Source organism: Anser cygnoides, chromosome 7 (assembly GCF_040182565.1).
Source record: "Anser cygnoides isolate HZ-2024a breed goose chromosome 7, Taihu_goose_T2T_genome, whole genome shotgun sequence".
In the NCBI taxonomy this organism is placed as follows: Eukaryota; Metazoa; Chordata; class Aves; order Anseriformes; family Anatidae; genus Anser; species Anser cygnoides.
In genome coordinates, this window is record NC_089879.1 from 6,220,816 (window position 1) to 6,244,882 (window position 24,067).

General features: G+C 40.9%; 1 protein-coding gene across 5 annotated transcripts in view; it reads right to left on the bottom strand.

Moving 5' to 3' along the window:
* Positions 1-226: 226 nt before the first annotated feature.
* The window catches only part of GRK5 (G protein-coupled receptor kinase 5), a 168,278-nt gene continuing 144,437 nt past the window's right edge, over positions 227-24,067 (bottom strand). For 3 of the 5 annotated variants that reach the window (XM_067000383.1, XM_048057402.2, XM_048057409.2), the window contains 7 exons: positions 23,373-23,410; positions 22,461-22,550; positions 21,016-21,224; positions 12,417-12,554; positions 9,884-10,021; positions 8,890-9,021; positions 3,136-8,079 (listed from right to left, as the gene is read on the bottom strand). In XM_067000383.1, the coding sequence (XP_066856484.1) occupies positions 7,981-8,079; positions 8,890-9,021; positions 9,884-10,021; positions 12,417-12,554; positions 21,016-21,224; positions 22,461-22,550; positions 23,373-23,410 (844 nt within the window). In that variant the 3' untranslated portion in view covers positions 3,136-7,980. Of the gene's footprint in view, positions 1,324-3,135; positions 8,080-8,889; positions 9,022-9,883; positions 10,022-12,416; positions 12,555-21,015; positions 21,225-22,460; positions 22,551-23,372; positions 23,411-24,067 lie in introns of those variants that run through there. The other 2 variants (XM_067000384.1, XM_067000385.1) reach the window with 2 other exon arrangements.

Here is a 24,067-nt window from a genome sequence, read left to right on the forward strand (position 1 = left end):
TGAGAATCTGAACTTCCACAAAGGAATACACAACCTCAATTTGGTTTTTAGTTCCCTCAATCTCCATGAAAATGTGATGGGTCAGAAAATTAAAAAGACAGTACTATTAACACATACAAAGTCACAAAGGAACTTAGCAAGATATGAGCTGCAACTCTCACTGAAGTCATCTTCAAGATCCTAAGGACTTAAAGAAGCCCTGTTTGATTACAAGCCTCATTAAAGCAAACCATAGTTTTCAAGTATTTAAATTAAAGAATTTATTAAAAAAGCCAAAAACAAAAAAAAAAAAACAAAAACAAAAAAATAAACAATCAAAACAGTGGTTTGATCTAGATACAGCAGCACTGTGACATTACTAGGACATTATGTACGAAGAATCCAAGCAGCCATAGAACACAGAAGCCTTTATCTTCAATAACAATCTCAAATGAAACTAGCTTCATCAAACAATGTTAAAGATCTCCCTGGAAAGAGAAACAAAACCAAACAGACCCTCCCCACCCATGACCCTTTGGATACTAGAATGATTTTTTGTACAATACCAACAGCCACTAGTTCTTCTAGTTGAGAACACTTGCTTTAATTTATTACAAAAATGATCTGTTGACTCAGTTATGAAAGACAACTTTTAACATTGCTTTAGAAGTGTCTGCTCCTCTTATAGACTACAGTATTAGAAGTGCTTAAAAACATTTAATCCTGGATATGCTCTTGAAATTCAATCAGAAGGATATTCTGTGTATGTTTATATACCAAATATGATTTTTAATTTTTGAAGCAGGTGAAAAGACTAACCCTAATATGAAACTGCAATTTTACACTTTAATTATTAGTCAGATATGGGCAACCACATGATAATTCATGAAATCTTTAGGTCTATCTACATTGCTCAGAAACACAAAATAAAGTTTTTACAACTTTCACCTTCATAAGGCTAAAATGTTAAGTCTTTCAGAAGAGTGTCCAGTGTTTAAAAGAAATGCAATTAAGGGAGATCGCATTCGATACACATGAAATAAATCATTTGAGCTTGCTAATAAACATATTTAACAGCTGCGTGTGAGGTGATGAGAAAGGAAAACACATTTGTCATCCAGCCACTACCTGAAATGTTTCTTCTCTGGGAGTGAATCTTCTCTACGGGACCGCTGATTATCCAGAAAACTTGGAGTTCCCCTTTGGAGTCCATTGATCCCAGCATGTGGTTACCTCTTTGTTTTCAGAGACGGGCAGTGAGCTGACCCAATGTTTGCCACGCGTGCATCTTTGTGACTTCACACAGCATTTCACTTAATTGGTACCTAGGAATTCGTTTGTAGGCTTGGCCAAAAAGAGAAAGATTGTGAAGTTGAACCAGTGAATGTCATTTTGTCCCCTTCCTATAATTGTTTCCAATATAAAAAAGAGGAAGTGCTCGTCTGAATGCTGCAATTAGTAGCTAGCACTCAAATAAGAAATGAATAACATTTACAGTCATCTCATCTTCTGTTGGAGATGGCTTTACAGAAGTGAAGTGCGTTCTGTTATATCTCTACAGAACTAAGGCAAACCAATAATAAAAAAGAGCCCTTATTTACAAGAGTCATCTCCATAGTCACGTAAATAAGAGCAGCTATATTAAACCTATTTCACTTAAATAATAATACAAAGAATTGGTATTGATTTGTTTTATGCACTGACTCCAAAGTGCTTTCTATTGATAGATAGAGAGCATCCCTCCATGTTCAAGAATGGGAAAGAAGAATTGCAGAGAGGTTTGGCCAGGGATTGAAGTAAAACATGGGTGCAATAGGAATACAATCCACCACTTCTGGCTCCACGTACATAAAACAAGGAGAATACTTCTGCACAAGCAGTAATATTCATTTTAGTGAATAGGCAATGATCTGTTTAAAACTGTTTCTTTCATTAAACCCATTTGACAGGACACTAGCTTAGCTGAATCAACTGCAGCAGCTTGTATTTGTATTATCACGGATAAGTTTGGGGGAGGTGAGCATATAATACTGTGGCATGCTGTGGGCTTTTCACCTTCTTTGGTAGTTTTCCTAACAAAAAATAAAATTGCAACATTCTCTGGACCGATTTCTTCCTCTTTTCTTTTTGTAGCTAAGTGCAGAAAGTTATTACCAGCCAGGACTACATAAATAATACTATTTAGTATATCTAAAAGAGATTGTTTCCTGCCCAGCACATGAAAGTGAGTAATTGTTTTAAACTTCCATAGCCTTTCAGCTTTAGCATAAGGTTGTTAGTCATTACTATTCTTACTCTAAGTAACATTTAGTGTTTTAAATTGCAGCTCATATTTGTGGAAGGCTTGACACAGACAACTCTGGAACCTTCCTTTTTGCATGGAGGCATTGAACAGAGCCATTGCACAGATTCTTCCAAACTTCAATGCCAAACGTACTTCCCTGCAGCCTGAGACAGACGAGGGCCATCCTCAGGCAGGAGAGCCTTTAAGTCTCTGGTTCCAGCTCCCTTCACCACCAGACTTATTTGCTGCAGTGACAGCCAAGGCGTCCAAGTGGTGTTTTTGTGAAGTTGGCACCTAAGTACTATTAATGTTACTCTGGACCACTAAAGCTTCCAGAGGCCACTTTGTGCTTCATGCTACATATGTGAAGGAAGATGTCCCAAGAGACAGACTAACCCAAGGATGTTCTTTTAAAGCAAAGTCCAGCCTCTTTAAAGATTGTACAGGAAGTGCCTAGAAATGTTTGATGAATGATCTCATCTGCATTGAGATATTTAACAAGTGAGTATTACATCTTGCTACTGAACTGAAAAAAAAAAAAAAACACAACTGTGGAGCAGAGATTAAAACACCCATATCTTGTCCTGCAGCCACCTGTTCCATGGATAGCCATGAGAAGTGCTATAAGAGTGTGCATTTATTGCTCTTCCAGACAAGTCTACATAGAGAGCTCCTGGCTGAGGCTCAGACCCTGGGAACACAGACCTGTGTGACGGCTGTTTGTGCAGGTTGAATGGGTCCCTACTTGTCTTTCCAAGCTCTTATGTCTGACTTCCTCACAGAGGTGATCTTGTCTCTGAGCCATGGGCCCAACTCTACGTTTAATATGACCTCGTGTATGCAATTTCCAAATTACTCAAAACTAGGAATAACATACTATGAACCAAGGAAGAATGCGCAGTGATGTGAGATAATAATTGCCATTTGACACTTGCTGAAGACACACACATTGTGGTAGTTTTCACACTGTACTCCAGAGCTCAGACCCTCTCTTCCTTGTCCTACTGATGGTGTTATTAATATTACAGATTGCTTTTCTGGTTTTCTTGTCAGCTGAGGCTTCTCTACTGAAAAAGTTTAATAGCAACTGGATTTGACAGAGGAAGCAAAGAATTCAAGTTAGAACCTGAGTTCTGGTTGAACAAAATTAAGAATCAGTGTCTTGTAATCAGACACATCACTGTGTCAGCAAAGTTTGATTACCTACAGCTGATGGCACTCTTCGTCACTGTTTTTGGGGGAGGGGATGACTGCAAAACAAGACAGGTCAAGTTGTTCTTATGGATACCTGGTGCCATCCCAAACTGCCAGCTACTAGGCAGTAGGGCCAGGTGAACACTGCAATATTGAACTCTGCCATCCACTAACATTCACTTTGATCTCCAGGACGTTTTTGGTTTGATTATCTTTACACCTTTACCAGGTTTTTGTTCAGAAACAACATCTGAGTCATAGCTGTTCTTGTAAAAATTTCTTTTTAGATAATTTAGGCCAAGAGTGCACACGTAAGAGTTTATTATTTGTTATTTTCCCCTCACTAGTCACTTGTTTCAAAAAGCCTCTCGTCCAACCAGAGGGGGGGAAAAATGTGAGAAGACTTAAGTGAACACTGAGACATTGTGGAAAATAACTGCTGAACATCTGTATCACATTTTGAAGGAATCTGTATCATAAATGGAAAGAAGATACAGAAAATTGATCAGTTTAAAAAGCCATTAAATAACTACTCCTTTCTTCTCCTTTGGTATGTGGAAACCCACACCCAAACCTATTCACTTTGCCAATGCTCTCCAAGATTGTATAATGAAATTATAATTCTGTTCTTTCAAAGCCCCTGAACACCTGTGGCTCCTAGTATTTTTGAATTTGGCTCCACAGAGACAAATGCCAATTTTCTCTAGATATCTGACTATGCAGGGCAGGGCTTCAGACCTGAATTCTGTGCTCAAATTGCACCTGGTCACATAATGGAAGTGAGAGGACTGTGACTCCTCTCCAGTCTTGGATGTCTGATGAGTTGAATAATAATAAATATATATATTAAAAAAGAAAAAGAAGAAAGCGGCAATGAAAAAGACAATCCTGCAGGTTTTGTTGTGTAGACAGACTCTGACTATAAGATTCCTAGGACTGTTCATTATCATTAGTGATATATGATATTGATCAAATCTATCAGGACTTGGATACTGAAAGAGTACGACAATTCTGCTTCCCAAGCATCATAATACTGTTTAAAGTTTGTTGGACAGAATAGCAACACTTGGGGAAGCGGTATCAAATCTCCCTCAAACAACCTAGTTTTCTATCTCTTCCTTTACTCACTCACTGCTCCCAAGGGGCTGGGATCCAGGCTTGACTTTTCAGGTGGGCATAAGCATCCTTCTCCCACACCATCTGGAGGATTCAGGATTTCTAACCCTAGCATTATAAATTCCAAGTATCACTGAATGCCACTTTTGTCATCTCAGGACTTAGCACTGTCCTTGTGTGTCCACTGCTAGAGTCCTAGAGGTGCTGAGTAACGATCTGTCCCAGCTGAAAGGAGAGCAGGAGAAGGCACATTTGCTATTACTCACTGTTGTTGTATAACAAAGTAATCCACCGCTAGTTAAGGCAGACAGCATATAAGAGGTATAAGGTCGTTTACAATCTCTTTGCAAATTGCTCACCAGCTTTCAATAAGGGTTTTGTATTATTGGGATTTTATTTCCCAAATGGGAGGTGGCAAAAAAAGAAAATTTAGTCTTCATGTGCCACACTAGTGACGTGTAGGAAATGAAGCCCTTGCGCCAATAGCTGCAGTCTTAACAGATTTATCCCATGAAACATTAATGGGCTAAGCCTTCCTCCAGCTGTCCTTTTTTCTTCCCCATGTGGTAGGTAGATATTCTCAGCCACATTTTTCTGATGGGGGAATATGCTCATCTCTTGCTGCAAAGTGAGACAATGGCGGTAGTGGAGAAAAGAGCTTTGTCTTTCACCCTAGTCCCCCAGCCAGCACCCCCTACTCCTGGCATCTGTGCACAGGATGAAGTCAGATGACTGTGCACAAACATAAAGTGTACAATGCTGCTAGAAGGTGAAGTCTTTTTGAAGACAAAAACAGATTTGAGTTGCGCATCCCTTGCAGCTCTCTATGAACTAAGAAGTGCATCTTGCCTCAGGTGCACCGATACACATCAGTGGTCTGGCTATGATATGTTCCTCTACTTCTCACCTACATGTCTTGAAAGCAACTGAAATCTTACGTGTCATTGAAGAAGGCCTGGGAAAACCTCTCAGAGCAAGCGTATGTCCATGCAGAGCATGCTAAAGTGACTGACCAGAATCTTGCTGACTTAGGTGGCTTTCCATCAGGCTGTGAGAATGGAACTGGAGGTAATAGACCCCTCCAAACGCAGTGGCTTTCACCTCTACAATATTTCTTTCCCCTCCTATCGGGAAGCTGAAACCATTATAGATTTGGTTTGCAGATGATCCAGAGAGAAAAAATTACTCAAAATTCAGACCTATTACTATCTCTCTACAATCTTGCATGTTCTGTACGGTCTGCAATGCCATCATCTGACATGGGAGAGTGGCTGAAGCTCTCCCTGAGCACCATCTACGTGGGAAAAAGGAATTTCTGTGCCACACTGATCTGAAGGAAAAAAAGCAAACACATTCTTGGTGATGTTATGGCACACTTACACAGCTTTCTTGCATGTCCCATTGACCAGGAAAAATGGGAGATTTTGGAATTATATGGACTTGCATCTTAACATATTTTACTTCTGAGAAAGGCACCAAAGCCCCATCTTAGTTCCTTTTCTCTGTAAGCTGCTTTATGCAAATCCTGACTCTGTCCTATCTCTTTCCTTCATGTCTTCATGGTGTTCCAGTATGTAATTTTTGTGACTCACTCATACCTTTGCCACTGCTAACCTGTATTTTTTAACTCTTCTCCATTGGCCACATAGAAGATATAAATTAATAGACTAATGAACTTTGGCTACTTAGACTTCTTCAGGAATAGTGCTTCCTAGTACCCTGGGATAACAGAACTGCTACCTAACAGGACTTTAGACACAGCAGCCTGAGCATCAGAAGTTCCTCGTTGACCGAAAGGAGTGAACTCATCCATCTACTTTAGCCAACATTGTAATGATCATGGTGAACAAACCTGTTTTACAGAATATATTAGTCTATGGAGATCATGTCTGCACTTGGGGGTACAAAGGTTTTCCAATTCCTGTCGAAGGGAAGCAACCATATTTTTGATCTGGCATTCTTAAAAATAATAGATGGTAGCCTGAGAAAAGCGTAATTCGGGTGTCTCAGGTACTGCTACTGATCCTGACTGATCCTGTTTATACTAGTGGGAACAATGTCTTCAACAATGGTTAAAGGATCCTGTACAAAGAAAGATGGAAGCAAAAGTGGGAAGTGTCATTTCATAACTAACATTTTATTCAATTAAGTCAAGGACCTAATTGAGGGGATGAGTCATGTATGTCTGTCAAGACTGTGAAAAAACTCTTAAATGCAGACACAACTTAAAGGTTCTGCTACTGCTCAAAAGCAGCTCAGATCCCGCTCCGAATTTTCACAGCTCAGCTCTAGAGAGCTGACATGAATCTCATGGTCAGTATAAACCAGACTATTGAATTTCTTTCTTGCTACCTGGTTGGTATGAGCGACTGGAAAGGCCTTGGACTTTTGACTGCAGCACTGAGAACACTTAGAGTTTTGCTCTACTTTCAGTGGGTGCAGGTTTCAAGATCTTGAAAAAGAAACGGTCATTTGCTTTCCTGGTTACCTCTCACTCGGTTTTGTTCTTCTTGTCATCAGAAATGGTTCAAACACCAGTGAAGGAGAAGAGTTTAAAATAGGGTTCTCTTTCTAACCAAGAAAATTATGATGAGCTAACAACGTAAATAAGTGCAAATCTCAGATGTGCTGGTCCAATGACATCACAAACCTTAGGCATAGCAAGTAGTATTCGTGAATACGTCAAAGCCTTGTCAGTATCTTTTAGCATTTAATGCGAGACATTACAAATTAATGAAGAGGAGAAATGTATGCAGTGTTGCTGTAAACCAAATATACAGATGTAAAATAATTAAGAATAAACTGTTCCATAAAAATGCATGTCAATAAAACCCAGTCTGATAAAGTGATTTATGAATAATTTTCTAGATTTACTAAAAAGAATGATTTCTCGTTTGAGGCTCTGGAAGTCTTGAGTCACATTTTTTTTTCTTTTAAAAAAATGTCTTAAAACACATGGCTTTACAGCTGCTGCTTGGAAAATATACACCTCCAAAGTCTGACTTTCATTTAAATACAAATGTACAAAATGTAAACTGAGACAATAGAGAAATTTACAAAACTTTTCTTTAAAAATAATAAAGACAAAATTCAGTTCTAGTATGATGCTATTTAAATACGTGCAAGTAGTCATGTTCATTGAATTTCTATTGCAATGTTCTAAATAGACAAATTTGATTCACACAGTCTTGAGTGCCACCTCCAGAAACAGACCTGAGTGGAAATTTCTTCTTAAAATGCGAGGCTCCACTGGAAGGAATGGGTAGAAAATCTCCATTTTGGGGAGATCCTTTTTTTTTTTTTTTTTTTTTTTTTTTTTTTTCACTGAACGGTGGATGCTCTCTCATCCATAGAAGCTCCATAGACTATAGTGGAAGGATGTAACGTTTCATAAAACTGAGTCAGAACTAGCTGCTTCCAGTGGAGTTTGAACTTACGTGATTTGAATTTATGTGGTGATTTAAACTGGCCTTTGAATTTGGAGAACTCTTTGAATTGTTCTGATGCTATAGAAAGAGGAAAACAATGACAATTAGCTTCTGCAAATATGCCAAGCTTCTTTTAGCCCAACATTGTTAATTTTATGGTGATAATGTACTGACTGTACTGCAAGATATTTGTTTGAAGACCTCTGGCTGTAAAATACTCTTCAGTTCTTACCTGTAGTCCTCTCTAGGTCAGGAGGACCATGGGAGTTCTTGAGGAAGACTCACTTGAACTCCAGGAATAAATTCAATTCATTGCAAAACATCATTATCTACTAAATCTGACTAATACAGAGGCTACCTGACAGTGCTGAGGCATGACTTTAACCCTACAGAAATACATAAGTCTAAGAATGTTATTTGGATTTGCAAATTGTGCCATGGTGCCACATGAAAGCTGTATATCACATACTCCCTGGTCTGTTCTCTTTTCTAGAGCCTCGATTTCCTGCCTTGACTATCTCACTCAGCTTTTGCATTTTCTTTTCTTTTTTAACATATAAATCAAGGAGTTTTAAGGAATTTATAAAAAACAAATAACCATTTCAAAAGGCATTTCAGCATACCACTGAAAAATAGTTTGGGTAAGAAGTTTTCAACCACTGGAAACAAAGCTGATGAAAAAAGATGGTTCTGGTGACATAGGATATCTGCAAATCTGGGATATGCAGTATTAGTCAGGAAACTGGCAGCTAACTGGCAATTGGACTGTGATGAACAGCCCTCTCTAAGATGTTCTGTCTTTATCATAGCAAAAATACCATCATAACATGGTATGTGACACTGGCCATCTATACTGGTGTTCCTTATTTTAGTCATAAAAGACCTCACCTGCCGTTTAAATATTCTCTGTAGCAATCCTTTCTTGGGTGGCTCTGGAGGGAAGCTTTTATTTAGGTCTGGTGAAATAGTACCATTTGGTCCAAACACATTTAGTTCTTTAAAACACTCTGTTTCTATCATCTGGTGGAATACAATAGGAAAGAAACAAAGAAAGAAAGAAATTAAGGAGTGACACATCTGCATTAAATAGATTCCAGTAGCACCAGGTTGTTCAAAGTCAGGATCAGGATCACTATCTGCCATCAACAGCTTGAGCAATGTTTTAGGAGAGTTAACAGTTGAATTCCTGTCGGTGGCTATAGAAGGTAAATAGGAGGTATGAAAAAGAGAGGCTGAATCTGTTCTGTATGTTTGCACATCAGTCTTATTAGAGGTTGCCCCACACACTTTTCTAGTCTTTTCTTCTTTTTCACTATGGAGGATATTAGGTATATTCAGGCAGACTCAAAAAATCCCAGTTATTAACACCCCTCTGCCCAAGTGGAACTGCTGTTTGATCCAGATCTGTATTATGAAATCAACTGTTGATTCTGTTTTCATATCAAACAGAAACAAAGACCCAGATCTGGAAACCCAGGAGCTGTTCAAGTTCTAGAGTCAACTGCTGCAGCTGGGACCCGCTGCAGGTACAAAACAATGGGTGAGATGAGGATCACAAATGGAGTCCATTAGGACTGCCATCCATCCTGTGGAAGTTCCTCAGAGCTGTTGTCAAAACACCTCCATAGAAATACAGGAGAAGAAGGAAGTACAGTAGGATCCTTGCCAATTTACACAAATATGCACAGCCAACAGATACAGTCACCTGAACTTGACATCTGTGGTACATTATAGATCTTGAAAGAGGCCATTTGTAACTCATGAAATCATTAGAGTCTGGCAAGTTATGCAGTAGCTATATATTACTGGAAATATACAGCTCCTCTAAAACCATCTGTGTTAGGGGTTTTATTGGAGTAATTTTACTATGACACATCCTTACCTCATTTTGCCATGGAATAGACACGGATCCTGTGGAAAACTTGGAATAGAAATCATCATCTGTTTGGTCCAGGTTTACTCCTTTCACTGTGGAGAATTGCTCGATGTCTAACACATCCTTGCAGTATACTGCTCTGGGCTGTCTCAGCAGAGGAATTAAAAAAACAGCAAGAGAAAAAATATTTCTGAGTCTGACCATGTGCTTCTATTCACAGATTCAGTCAAGTGAGAATGCCTAACAACAAGTGACTATGCATCCTGCTTCTCTAGACTTACTCTGCCTGCATGTTTATCATCAAAGGCTGACTCTGCTTTAAGCACGTTAAGCGTCCCACTTTGAAGTCCTTAAAGCATCAGTGCAGACAAAGTGGGTTTTAGTCATCCATATAGCATATGGTTAAGAGGTGAGGGGAAAAGGATGGAAAGCAAGGAAAAAATCAAAGCCTTCAATAGCCTTTTCTTCTAGACAGGGAACAACAGAATAACAGAATATTTATGAGTGACACACTGGAGACAGCTCTGAAAAGGGATCTCAATTAGAAGTGACCTTCTGCACAGGTAGCTGTGGGTTTTGCAGCTTAAAAGTTTAAAGGAATGTATACTAACTGCTAAAGAAAACAGAAGATCTTTTGGCATTTTTCCATTGTTTTTATTAATAGCTCAGCTGCTGGAAGCTGTCCAGAATCACCTCTATTAACTCTTTTAACTTGGCTGCATTTCTTCAAATAGCCAAATGGCTTTACCTTTATAAACTACTCCGTTTTCTGGGATACAGACAGGACTTTTTGCAGTGATGCTGCTTTAGCTCATATTCCAGCAGTCAGTCATAGAAAACAGAAATAGTCATCACTGGCTACATGACATAGTGTGGTCATTTGTGTGCTTAGAGAGCTCCCATTAGCCACACAAAGTTACCCTTTGAGGCACAGGAATAATTGAGGGGTGGCTTGAGGAATTAGCCCAACCTAACAAACTCAAGCACATGTTGAATTATATTGTCAACACATGGTATCATGACTGCACAGCCCAGTGGTCCAACTGTGCAGTATTTTACCTAGAGCTGAGCAGCGTGGCCAAACAAATCAAACTAATTCCTAACAAAAGTCGTATTTGCTGGAGGCTGCATCTCTTTGCATTTCTGGTGGCTGCAATCCGCAACATTTTTGTGGAGACAGAGAAGGCTAGAGGAGGATGGAGAAAGATGTGTTGGATTACAACCTCTGCCATTGGCTATATAGCTTTGGGCGATTCAGCTGACTTCAGTAAAGACTTCAAAATCTATGGATGAAGTGCCAAATAATTTAAATTAGAGGCAGCTCTTGAGTTCCCAATAAATAGCCATAAAAATTTATGTGCCTCTGCTTTAGCAAATATGTCTATAAGAGGTGCCTTCTGGGCCTTACATGCCACAGTTAAGCTTTTAATACACTCTGGCGAATCCCAAATTTCAGCCCAGAATTTTCTAATTTTCTACATCAGAAAGAAATAGTAGCTTGTCTCCTATTTCTTCCCACTAAAGCAGGTCGTAACACCATGGGCTAATTGGCAGGAATAACTAGGCCGCATAGTAAAATGTAAAGCAAAACCAGAGCAGCTAAAGTAAACTTTTGTAGCTTTTAAACCACTTTGGTTTGGTTGAGTTTGCAGCAACGTGAATGAGAGCTGCCAAGATGTTACTTTCCTTAATAAGTTAAAATGGCAGTGTTTACTTAGAACCATATGGGAACTTTACGGACAGGAGGCCTACCCAGAAAGAGAGCCCTGCAGGAGGAAAATAATCAGATAACTCTGCACTGGGGTAGAGATCTATACCATAAAAGGGTGGAAAAAGTTTTCTTATTGCCAATGCAACAGTCTTTCAGTATGTGCGAGACTGGTGTGTAAACCTGAGTAAGGACTCAGCATTGGGTTCTACTCCCCACGAACACTAACAAGTTAAAAATGCTATCTCAGCTCCAAGCATTCTGCCTGAGGTGACACGTTATCTGAACCTACTCAGACTTTCTGTAACAAATGCCTGTTTTCATAAGGATCCAGCTCATTCCTCAGTTCTTTCAAGCTCTGGACTTTCTAATTCTGATCTCACCTCAGCATATATGTCTATATACCTATGTGTATACATATGGCTTTCATTGCTGATTTTTCCAAGCACCATCTGGTCCCGAGCATATTTATTCTCACACTACTACTATGGCTAAGAGAACATAGAGGTTCCAAGTTTAAAGCTTGGGAATTGAGGCATGAACAGATATAGCAGTGTCTCCAGTGTCACACAAGAACACTGGTAAAATAAGTGGGAATGAAAGAAGCCCCAGGTTAACACCCTATGTAGAGGCCCACCTACCTGCATGCACACATATCTACAGAGCAGCCCTCCTCCTCCTCCTAGCCTTCCCGCTTCAGCCCTATTGCTTATCACATCTTCCTAGGTCTGCTACCCACATATGCAGTGATGACAGCTCTAAAAATGGGAAGTTATTTTAGAAACAAATCTCTTGAAAGAGGCCAGTGGGTGTTCTGTGTATCGTACTTACATCAGGGACAAAGGGAGGATCCAGCATTCCTGCTTCCAACCGCTTGAAATTCATGCTCTTGAAAAAGGGGTGCCTCTTCACTTCTGTTGCGCCTTCCCCTTGACAACCCAGCCGCTGCTTCATGTCTTTGGTGAGGAGCTGAAACATGCCAAGAAGATTGGTATGAATGTCAGAAAAGCAAGAGCTCCTCAATGATATTTATATCTCCAGCTGTTTGTTAATATACCCAGAGGGAAGTACAGAGGGGAATTGTAATTGCTGCTATTTAATGGCCAAACTTAAATGGATTAGGATCCCAGTGTTCTAACTGCTGGTCAAACCCTTTGAAAATTACCTGCTGTAAAGTGTTTACAGTCAAAATAGACATTGCTTCTTGTGCTTACTTTCAGCAGACATTTTCTGGAAGAGGTCTGACATACCTTCATAGCATATATAAATACATAGTCATAAGTCCCATGTGATTTTTCTCTCTCTCTCTTTTTTTTCCTTTTTCTTTTTTTTTTTTTATTGCATTCTTGTAAAAATATTTTTCTTGTGTTGCTTAGACAGGGTTAATTCACTACCAAATTATATTTCCCCCACCACAGCATACTCTAGTATATCACATGACACATTAAACCCACACTTTGTCCTCAAAGGCCTATCTCTGCTGAAGTCAAGGGGTGTTTTGTCCATGGAGCTACCTTACTTCACCCAGAAGATGATTCAGTGCACCAGTATCAGTAAGCATCTTCAGTTCAGCCTCGTTTATTTTCAGAGAAAGGCAATGCACTACCACTACCTGCTACAGCAAGTCCTGCCTACTTCTTGGGTACTCATAATGGAGCAATGAAGACTAACTGAACTCAGCATCCTCCGTGTATAAGATAAGCAGGTCCATAAACAAAAACACAGGGGTGGCAGATCCTGGAGGACCTTGTAGGTATGGAGTATTTCATCTGAAAGAAAACAGTTAAACAGAAGAACACCTCTGGCACATGCTAGTTGGTGGATAAGGACACAGAACATGCAGCCAAATCTTCATTTAAATCATATGCATAGAGTCGAGTAGGCTAAATCAATGTCTTTAAAAGAGATCATGTCTAACAGTTGAAGGGCAACAGCTCAGCATGCAAATGACTGGTGCAAAACGATTCTCACTTGTGACAGGGACATTTCTTAATGTATCACTGCCTTCAGGCAATCTAATGAAAAGTGAAGGTTCACAAATCTGTTTCCATTTATTCTCTCCCTTCATCTTCAAGGAAGCCTGGATGACATACTCTCTAAGCTACAGGAGGGAAGTAGAACTCATAATCTGCCCAGAGATCTCATCTGCTCGTTAAAGAGATGCATAACTTGTGCCTTAGTGCAACAGAAAACTAAATGTGCATTGAAAATAGTCATGTTTACGAAAGCTTTTAGGTTAGTTTTGCTCGAGTCTCCATTCTGGGGGAAAGACTTAATCCATACACGGAGGAAATAAAACCCCCCAGCTCTTTTCCACAAGAATGGTACGTCTTGCAGAGACATGCACGCAGCCTAGCTGACACACCACCGCTCAGCTCTTGTGATGCCCTAATTTCCAAACGGCTGCTGAAGGAAGGTGGCCAAGGCAGCCTGCATTAGCATCAAGGCCGTAGGGTGGCCGCTGCGGCCCTCACGGCCGGCTGGGGAACGGAGGAGAGAGGGGCAGGAGGGGGAGGCCTGGCGCAGCCCTGGCGGAGGGGAGCGCGGCTGCCGGGCCGACCGGGGCCGCCGGGGGGCAGCAGAGGAAAGGGCAGCGCGGGCAGGCACCGAGCCGCGGCGGAGGCGGCGCCGGGGCAGCCGGAGCGCACTCGGGACCCGGCCCGCAGCGGCGAGGCGTTCCGGTCCTCCGCACGGAGGCTCCCGGTGCGTGAACGGCCTCGGAGCTGTGTCGGGGTCTCTTTTGCCGGAAAGGGGGTCACGTCTCTTGGTGCGGGGAAGAAAGGTTCAGGCCTTTTTCTCGTCTCCCGACTCGCACTTGGCTGCTCCAGCGCTGGAGCTGAAGTGCAACCGTCTCCCCTTGGCCCCTCCCCAGGTGGGATTAGAAAAACTCCCTGGGACTGTATGCCCAAGGGGGACTCTGCTGCCATGCAGGACTGTGGAGTGGTTTGCGTTCCCTGAGCATCTGAGACCGTCACGGGACAGCCCTTGGGAGCCCTACTAGTTAAACCTTACTAGTTGTATCCGACAGCCATGGCAGTCAGCATGCTGAGCTGTACCTTGCAACTCCTGGCTGGTGCTCACTCAGGAGAGCAAGAGGCAAATAGCTCTGGAAGGGTCAAAGAGAAGAAGAAGCATTTTAGGAGATCAAGTAGATGATCAGGTGCAGCCCTGCAGAAGATTGGGAACCAGGATCCAGGCAGCTTCCCTGCTAGGGCAAGGTTGTCTGGAGTTGTTGATTGTAGGCTTTCAAGCTCAGGGTATGCTCCACTATGTTCTGGTAATGTTTCTGTCTCAGCCACATCAACTCAATGAAGGGGAACCTTGAAAAGACTGTTTGTTGCTAATGGGAGCTCACAAGTCCTTCCTCTGGTGCCAGGCTAGAGCTGAATTTTCTCGTGTTTATCATTGGTTTACAGGGTCACAGCTCTTTAGGCTTCTCTGAATGCCCTGCTACCCCCTGGGCATCAGTGGTTTTCTTATCTTACTTCCACAGCCTCCTGAGTTCTGCATGTCTTGCTAGGGGACTCATTTTCAGCCTGAGGCAGCAAATGGCTTCAACAATCTGAATGTTCCCCACATATGCAGAGACCATCCTCCAGCCAGTCCTGAGCAAGCTACAATGGCAGAGGCTAAGAACCCAGAAAAGGTGCGGGGTGGGATGGGACAGGACGAGATGGTATTGGACACATGAAATAATAATGTTTTGCTCAGCTCTGCCTGCCTCAGCAGTAGCAGCGGCAACAGCCAAAAGAGCCTGTAAGGACTGAGAGACGGTGGAAAAGCCTCTAATTCTGGCCACCAGAGCAGCTTCCAACCTGCAAATAGCACAGTTCCTCACAGTTTCCTCTGCATCTAGTGCTGCTGCAGTCTAAATGTTGGGAACAAAGGTTGGTCACCAAGAGTGGCTGGATCAAAGAGACAGAGAAAGATTTGGAGAAACATCTCTATGCCTTACTGTCCTCTGAGCACATAGATTTATGTGATACAACATCACTTATCCAGCTCAGAGGAAAAGATCTCTCTCAGGGCACCTCTCTGGAGCGTGTATGAGACTGTGAACTCTCATGGTCTTGAGGCAAGTTTTCTTTTTCTCTTTTTCTTGTTTTAATCCCAACAGGCATCTTGATTTAGCCTGTGTAAAGAAGATTACTTTGGAATTTCCAGTCAAGATCTGGTTTGTTCTACTGTAGCAGGGCAGAAGAGATGTTAATTCTCTTAATCTTTAATTTTCATGCTGAGAGGGCTTTCCTGACAGGTGGAAGAATCTGAATTCCAAAGGACCACTTTTACTACCCATGGCTCTGATACACTTTTGAAAATGATACCTTGAAGCTCTCAGGATCAGTGCTCCGCAGAGCAAGTTGCAATAGGAAGGGGTAGATTTGGGCCTGCCTGTAGGTGATAAAGGAGTCCTCGGCAGTTTCTGCTCTAAAAGTCAGCTGTGAAGGGAAGAAAGGGGGATACTGTCTGTCTGTGCAGCCAGTGATTTTTCTGCTTCTGAACTAGGTGGGAAGACTAATCTAATCTGGGAATTTACCCTTGACAGGCTGTAAATGTTAGAAGTTGTTTGGTGTGTGGGGTCAGAGGATGGAATGGCTGAGGATAGAAAAAAGCTGCCTGGGGGGTCCTGGGCTCCTCTGTGATGGAAGTATTCAGTAACCTCTGATGCAAGAAGAAAGTCTCTGGAGTATGAATGCAGTTGGTCATGGGTGGCTAGCCACTGTGGGCTGAAAGACATAAAAGGGAACAGGCTGCTGGGATGGACTGGGACTGAAAGACAACAGAAAGGATGGGATTTCCATGTAAAGCCCAACAGCAGTGAAGCAACTGCCTGTCTCTTGAGGAGAACCCCAGGAGAGTCACAATGGAGAAAAAATAAGACATTTGGGGATTTTGATAAGCTCTAGATACAGCCAGCTCTAGAGATGGCAGCAAACAAAACTAGATGCTTCTCCTGGCTTCCGTTGTGGATGCCAAGAAATAGCATGGACTAGAATAGTTCTCAGAAGGGAAAGTCCATCCTTTCTCTAAGTAATAATGAATCTTATACCATTTCCTGCAGCTCCAGAAGCTTTCTGCAATTGTAAACCTGTGTATGAGCCTGAAATGTGCATCCCATTTGGGAATCTCTCCAGGGAAAGAAAACAGAGATAACAGCTTTATGTTTTGAGTCATCTCTACAGTTTTGTTTAATTCAGTTTCAAAGGATGTATTTGGAATGAATAAAGAGCAGAACAAAAGGAACTACATGAGTCTGATGACAAGCCCTCCCAGAATGGCAGTGCAACGACCCATTCAAACATAGTTTCAGTGTAATTCTACAGCCTAAGCCTATAGAGAATTCACAGAGCCACAGATCTGAAGATGGCTTAGGCATGAAGTTATACCAAGCAGCAGAACTTTATGTCCTGGTAATAAAGGCTCCAGGTGACACTGGATGTGTCTAAGTAAGGGCAGGATTTAGTCTAGACTTAACAGACAAAGCATGACTAGAAAAGGACTTTCAAAGAAGACTCTTTGAGTAGCAACGGTGAAGTTACATTTTTCTTGATAAAAAGAACTTCGATATTTTCATGTCACTTATTTGATCCCAGCTGGGGATTCAAACTCTGCAATGTCTGAGACTTTTTCCAGGACTTTGTTTTGCTTCCTTTACAAAAAGAAACAAGCGTTGTGAGGATTGCTAAAAAAAGACAGCAGTCCCCAAAGCACTGCTTTATTTATCTTCATGTGATCAGTCAGTTCATATCCAGATCATACCATATAATAAATAACTCTAAGTTCAAAGATGGTAGTCTTAAAATTACAGGAGTAAGGGAAATTCATGAAAAGAGAGAAGGGGAATAGTAAAACCAATTCCATTGACCAAGCTGATCAAATAAAGGGATCACCAACATAAATTTCAACCCTGAAACAAACATACTATTTTTAACAATTTCTAGAGAATAGAAAAGTAATACTATAGATATCTCTGATTTAATAAACAAAACAAGACAGTGTTGTGGGGACTGAGGATGCTAGAATGGCATAAATGATTGTATATTGCACTGCTTATAGTTATGATAATCACAGCCCAATCTGGCCAAATGTAGAAGAGTCAAAACTCTCAGGCATGGGTGACAATAAAGCTCATTGCAAAGGCTTACAATAGTAGATATTATTATTTATTTTTTTTAGTATTATTATTATTACCACTCGCTGTAGCAGTAATAATCATTTGAAGAGTGCGAGTTATTCTGCCGAAAGTAAGTCTTAGGCAGCACTGATAAACTTTAAGGTATAAAAATATATGAATAAGTTGGTTTCCAGAGACGAAAGCAGAGAGAAGGGATGAAAGCAGACAGGAGTAGCAGCAGTATGATGACAGTGGTTCTGGTGGTGAGTGAAGAACAGAAGAAATTGGTTTTAGGAGAAAAAGAATCCATCATCTTGTAGTTGGTTAGGATGGCACTTCAGGAAGGAATCAGATATCAGAATTACAGAACAGCTGAGGCTTGGAAGGGACCTCTGTAGGTTGTCCAGTCCAACCCCCCTGCTCAAAGCAGCGTCACCTAGAGCAGGTGCAAGGCCACGTCCAGTTGGATTTTGGATATCTCCAAATGTGAGGACTCCAAAGCCACTCTTGGCAACCTGTTCCAGTATTTGACTACCCTCACAGTGAGAAAGTGTTTCCTGATGTTCAGAGGGCACCTCCTGTGTTTCAGTTTGTGCCCATTGCCTCTTTTTCTGTCACTGGGCACCACTGAGAAGGGTCTGGCTCTGTCTTCTTTGCACTCTCCAATCAGAGATCCCTTCTGTTGACTAAAATGGGAGCTGTAGGAATAAGACATGACAGGAAAGCTAGTCTGCAGGAAATGTAGGCAAACAGGACACTGACAGAGTGAGAGAAGAGCACAGCAAGAAGGGCTCATCCAGTACTGTTCACTTGAATGCACTTCAAGTCACATCCTTGGATGCAAGACTGCACTTGTCGGGGAAACACACGTGTACATCAATGAGGTATATGTCATAACAACAACAAACGGAAAGTATTTCCTAGAAAGATAGGATTTTTTTCAGAGAAAAAAACAACAAAACAAAACATGAAGCAGTTATGTTATATGGGAACTATGGGTTGGGGAGCTTCCCAGAAAGCCAGCTGCCCCTGTTCCTAATTATTTATTATTCATCTCTGCTTCAGTCCAAAATGAGGGCTGATTTATGGGAAATGACTTAGAAAATGAAACATGGAAATATGGGATGGATGATGATTAATGGGAGCTAAGATATGTCCCTGCAAAAACACAAAGGGCATAAACATCCAAGGGGGGAAGGTTGATATGGGGTGACACTAAAGGGTTTTCACGAGTAAGTGAATAAAGGCAATATATTTCCTGATGGTAAGGCTATCAGATCACGGAGTACGCTTTGAAGAGAAGATTAGGAGACATGGTGGAAAACATGTTCCTCACTCTTGCCCTGAAGAGTATGCTATAGGTAAGCCTGTTGTGTTTGGATCTTTCTGATGGCCCAAGTTGAATTTATGTACTACGGCTTTATGCTTGATTTTGCAGGTATGATGGAAACTTAATTATACCTATTTTTTTTGTTCCCTGATAAGATGCTGATACAAAGCAACAAAGTTCAGGTTTTCAATATAAAGAGCCAAAAGAATTTGAGAAAATGTATTTGAATCTTGGATTTTTAAAGACTCTTTTTAAAAAATGACTTTTGGATGGAAAACCTCATATTTCATCATACTCATTATCAGAAGTAAGGCTCTTCTTGTCTTAAGACACAGCAATTTTAATGCGTTAATGTTCACAAAGGACAGCATTCTCTTTGGATCCATTAAGAGTTTGCACAAACCACCTAAACAAACATAACTTGTGATTAGACAGTAAAGTAGTAATGTCCAAGTTGTCAGGGGTGATTTTCGTACAGTTCATGCCTTCCATGGGGCAAGGGAATGAAACAGATCATTTCCTGAGGTTCTCTGAAACCATGGGTTCTATGGCTTGAAGATGAAAATGACCACTTCAACACGTTGACTTTCGCTGTCTACTCCCCCAGTACTATCCTATCAATGCTACATTTAATTCTTCTCGGCTTTTAAATTCTCACAGGCTTGGTTATTTTTCTACAAAGTATACTTTAATTATTTTATGTCTCATGCCTGCAACTAACTATAGAACAAGCAAAGCATTTTTGCCTTGTGACATTTTCATTTCATGCTAGTACTCGGAAGTGCACAAACTCTCTGCCACCCCAGCAGACTCTGCTCTTCACCTGGTAGGAGTTGAGATGCTACTAGAGAAAAAATGGCAGACCTTTTGAGCACATGAAATGGTCTGTATTAGCCTGTGGCTGTCCTACATCTTTTTACGCTGGGGCTCTGAATCGCAGATTAAGGGCAGTGTATGGCCTAAAGTATCTATCAAGAGTGATGTCAGTTAATTACTACCCTGGGGATTCAGCAATGAGTTGGTGCGCTGTGAGTTAATGACTTCCAGGCATGATACTTGGCAATGCTACCATTATTACTTTGCAAGGAGACTTCAGTGTCTCTTCACGAAGCCAGCCAACCAGAATGTTGTTGATATGCTGTTTGCTTGCCTATTGCACAAGATGTTGGTGCAACTCTCACTACCTATTTGTTGATCTTTCTCTCCCTTCATTCTTTCTCTACAGTTTACATAGATATGTCACTGTCTCCAAAGGAGACTTCACTCTAGCAAACAAATCAAGAATAAGGCTACATCCATTTCCAAATTACAATTCAGTCTTCTAAAGATGGATGTCGACAAGACATTGATGAATTCAGACACAGCTTTGAGATTTCTCAAAGGGTTTGAGGATTTCCATTGTCAGACATGGCTATTGTGCTATGAAAATGACTCCCAGCTGAAAGGGTGAGAAAACATTTTAAAGGACAGCTCAACAGTATTAAAAAAAGCTGGATACCCTGGCACCCTGGGGGAAAAGTTGCTAACAAAGTTAGTGAGATGGGGTGGGACAACATTTGAGTGTCACAATAATTGCATTGCATAATCTTTGTCCTGCTTACCCCCAGCTCTCACCAAAGACAATGGAAGCATGGGGTTTTCAGTTCCTTGCAGGAGACACTGAGAGTCTTGCATCATCAAGTCCTTTTTATTTTTTCTACAAGATTATAAAACACAGAAAGGCATTCTTGACTACAAACTAACATTCAAAGTCTCACGAGAATAGATACCGCTCCCTTGGCCATAAAACTTTGGAGAGGACTCAAAATGACCATGATCCCAAATAAACACAATTTGAATGAATAAAGAATGCAGTCATCCCATCAACAGATGAGCTTGATTATTGCTTGTCTCTGCAGCCCCTCTACGGTACCGCATTACCTCTCAGAACGTGTCAGATGCAGCTTGCTAATGCAGCTGCCACAGCGGGCCTTCAAGCCCCTTACCATTTTACAGATGGACTTGGCCTCCTCAGAAAACTTATGGGAGTACACCTCCTCTGTCTCCAGCACTCTTCTGTCCACTTCTTCCCTCTTCACCTTCTCTTTCCTTCCACGAAATGGTGATTGCCCAGCAATCATTTCATAAATGAGACAGCCCAGCCCCCAGTAGTCAGGGCTGAGTGTATATCTCTGGTTGTTCAACACTTCTGGAGCTGTGGAGGAGAAAGATGTATCCTGTGACAATGTTTGATGTTGGCGGGAAGAGAGAATGGTGGGCAGAATATAAAAATACCTCCCGATTTCTCTTGAGTGAATTACAGAAAATGCAGCATGTTACATGCCATGTTCTTTTCTCTACATGCCATGTTCATGCTGTCTTCTGAGTTCTCTACCAAGTCAGACCAATTGAAAAACAAAACAAAACAAAACCAAGTTGAAGCTAAGTATTAAGGAGGGGCCCAGTCTTAAGAGTGCTTCCAGACTTCTCTGTTTACAAAATGACATACAAGCACACATCCTGTAAACAACAGTGACATTTATCCAAAAGCAAATTCTGTCTTTTCATTCAATTTATAATTTATTTTCCCTCCTTTAAAAAAAAATAACAAAATAAATCTACTTGTTTTGTGTTGCAAACATCCAGTTTGCTGTGGGTTTATAGTCACTTCCTTGCAGGCATCCTTACCTTCCATACATAGTTACAAAAACACATACACATATGTTCATGGGCACAGAGTCTTAGTGTGTACACAGACTTACACTGAAATAACAAAACCTAGAAATGACAGCTGATTTGCTTGCTTTCATTAAAGCTTCCATATGATACAACAGTGGCTCATATCAGCTAGTTTCTATTTAGTCAAATAAACATATGCAATTTTTATTCCACAAAGGATGCCTACCCAGAGAATGCATGAAAATAATCACATTCAATTTCAAAAACAGTTCTAGTTAAATCTGGGAGTGTGTTTTTTACCCATGTACAAATCTCTACTCTTTTGTGTAGCCTCCCACTGTCCAAATAGCAAAACATAGATGTGGACTTAGCCACTTCATCACAAACATACAAATACTTTTTAAATACTATACAAAGTAGCAACGAGAAAGAAATCTTTTCTTTCCTTTGTGCACATAACCCTACTGAAATAAATCTATGATAAAATCACTAGAATCCCAGTTGTTATCTGTTTTTTAAATTTTTCTTGCTGATTTAGCATTGTAGACCAGTCTCATTAAGAGCTGCTGTGGTCCAGCCTTTTCCTGACTTCTGATTTCCTCTAGATTTTTTATTATTATTATTATTATTTTTTCTGGTTTGCTGCAGGGAACTCTACCCAGCAGAGTGTGATTTTTAAAAATTCTTTTTCTTAAGCCTACATGGCAGAAAGATCTCCAAAGCTCAAGTAATCCCAGCAAATTGTCAAAAAGATGAGCTACTGAAGACTTACCCATATACCCTACTGTTCCTACCCTTCCACGGATTGATTCACCCTCAGGGATTTTAACAGCTAGGCCCAAATCAGATATTCTAATATGGCCTGGAAGGAAAAAGAAAAACAAACAAACAAAACAACACAAAGCAGATATAATCGTTTGACTCCAAATTAGCTCAAAAATACAACTGTTGTCAACACTACAATACTCTTGTAACTTACTGTTATGATATGTGAAGAAATGAGTGTTTTAAATCATCGAATTGGAGCAGTTTCATTGATAAGGAAAAGAGGAATTACCGAGGGGGATATAATGCAGTGAAATGTTAACAGTGAGGCTAGGGACTAGAGTGGATTGTGTTAAGTATTTCAAAGCAAACCAAAAAAAGACACCGAGTAGCATACTGTAGGGAAGTATCTTGAACTGATCACAGTGGATGGATGGGCTGACATAATTCTGAGACTCTTTGATGGCTGAAGGGACTACATCTGGTCTATAACTCAGCGTAAGATTTGATTACCGCTGCCCTCAGCAGCAAATGGGTACCTGGCTTTGCATAAAATGAGAGCTGGCTCGGCAAAGGACGAAAGTACTTTTGAAAATGGAGTGGGGAGCATAGATTAGAAATCACAATGTCCTTTGTGTTGTGCTAGCCTTGTAACAATAGGGATGGAAAAACAATGGAAAAACGGCAGACACCACCAGCAAAGTCATGCTCTCAAGAACACACCCTGCTGTGTAGCACAGCTGCTTCCTTCCACCCGTGCAGCGAGTCCTAGCACTTCACCCACCCCAAGACATAGTATTAGAATATGCTGAGCCTCTTATTCACTTCAGAGCATTATTTGTCTTTGTGCAATATGTATCCTAAAACTAACTTAATCTATTTTACTGTGAAAGAACCTCTGTAAACCTCTGAGACTTACCATAATCATCTAGCAGGATATTTTCTGGCTTCAAATCTCTGCAAATGAAAGATAGCAGTTATTTGTATGAAGCTGGGTTTGATCACATAAGCATATGACAGTGTGTGAGTGCATTTATTACTAGTAATAAACCAATTGAGTGTCAACTCAAACAGTAAGGAACTCATGGAACCAATACAACTTTCTGCAACTCACCCCGTAGTTAGAATGAAACCATATGTCTTTTTCTAAACTGGAGTTACATTTTTCCACTAAGCCACGCTTTTAGTTCATAATGCACTCTATAATGGACTCATCCATCTAGACCAGTAAACCCTATAAACCAGGCCTTGTAGTCCTGCGTGTTGATAAATCTCTGCAACATTTCCTTTTATAAAATATTTTTGTTAAAATATTAAACATTTTAAAATATTTTATTTGCTTATGAAAATGATAACAGCAATCCGCTGGGCTCAGATTTGCTCTGCCTGGCGTCTGGCTCAGGCCAGTGACGTGAATGTGTGTACATGCACTTGTGCACATGTATAACGGTTTTAGCTAGTTTGGAAAAATGAGGGGCAGAGAGGGGAATGCTGTGCCCGGATTAAAACTCTTCTTACAAACATTTAGGAAACTCTGATGCCTGTGTGGTTTGGAGCAGTGCCACGAAAACTGGCAAGGTGGTCACTCTGATGTCAAAGATGTGCCTTTCGCTG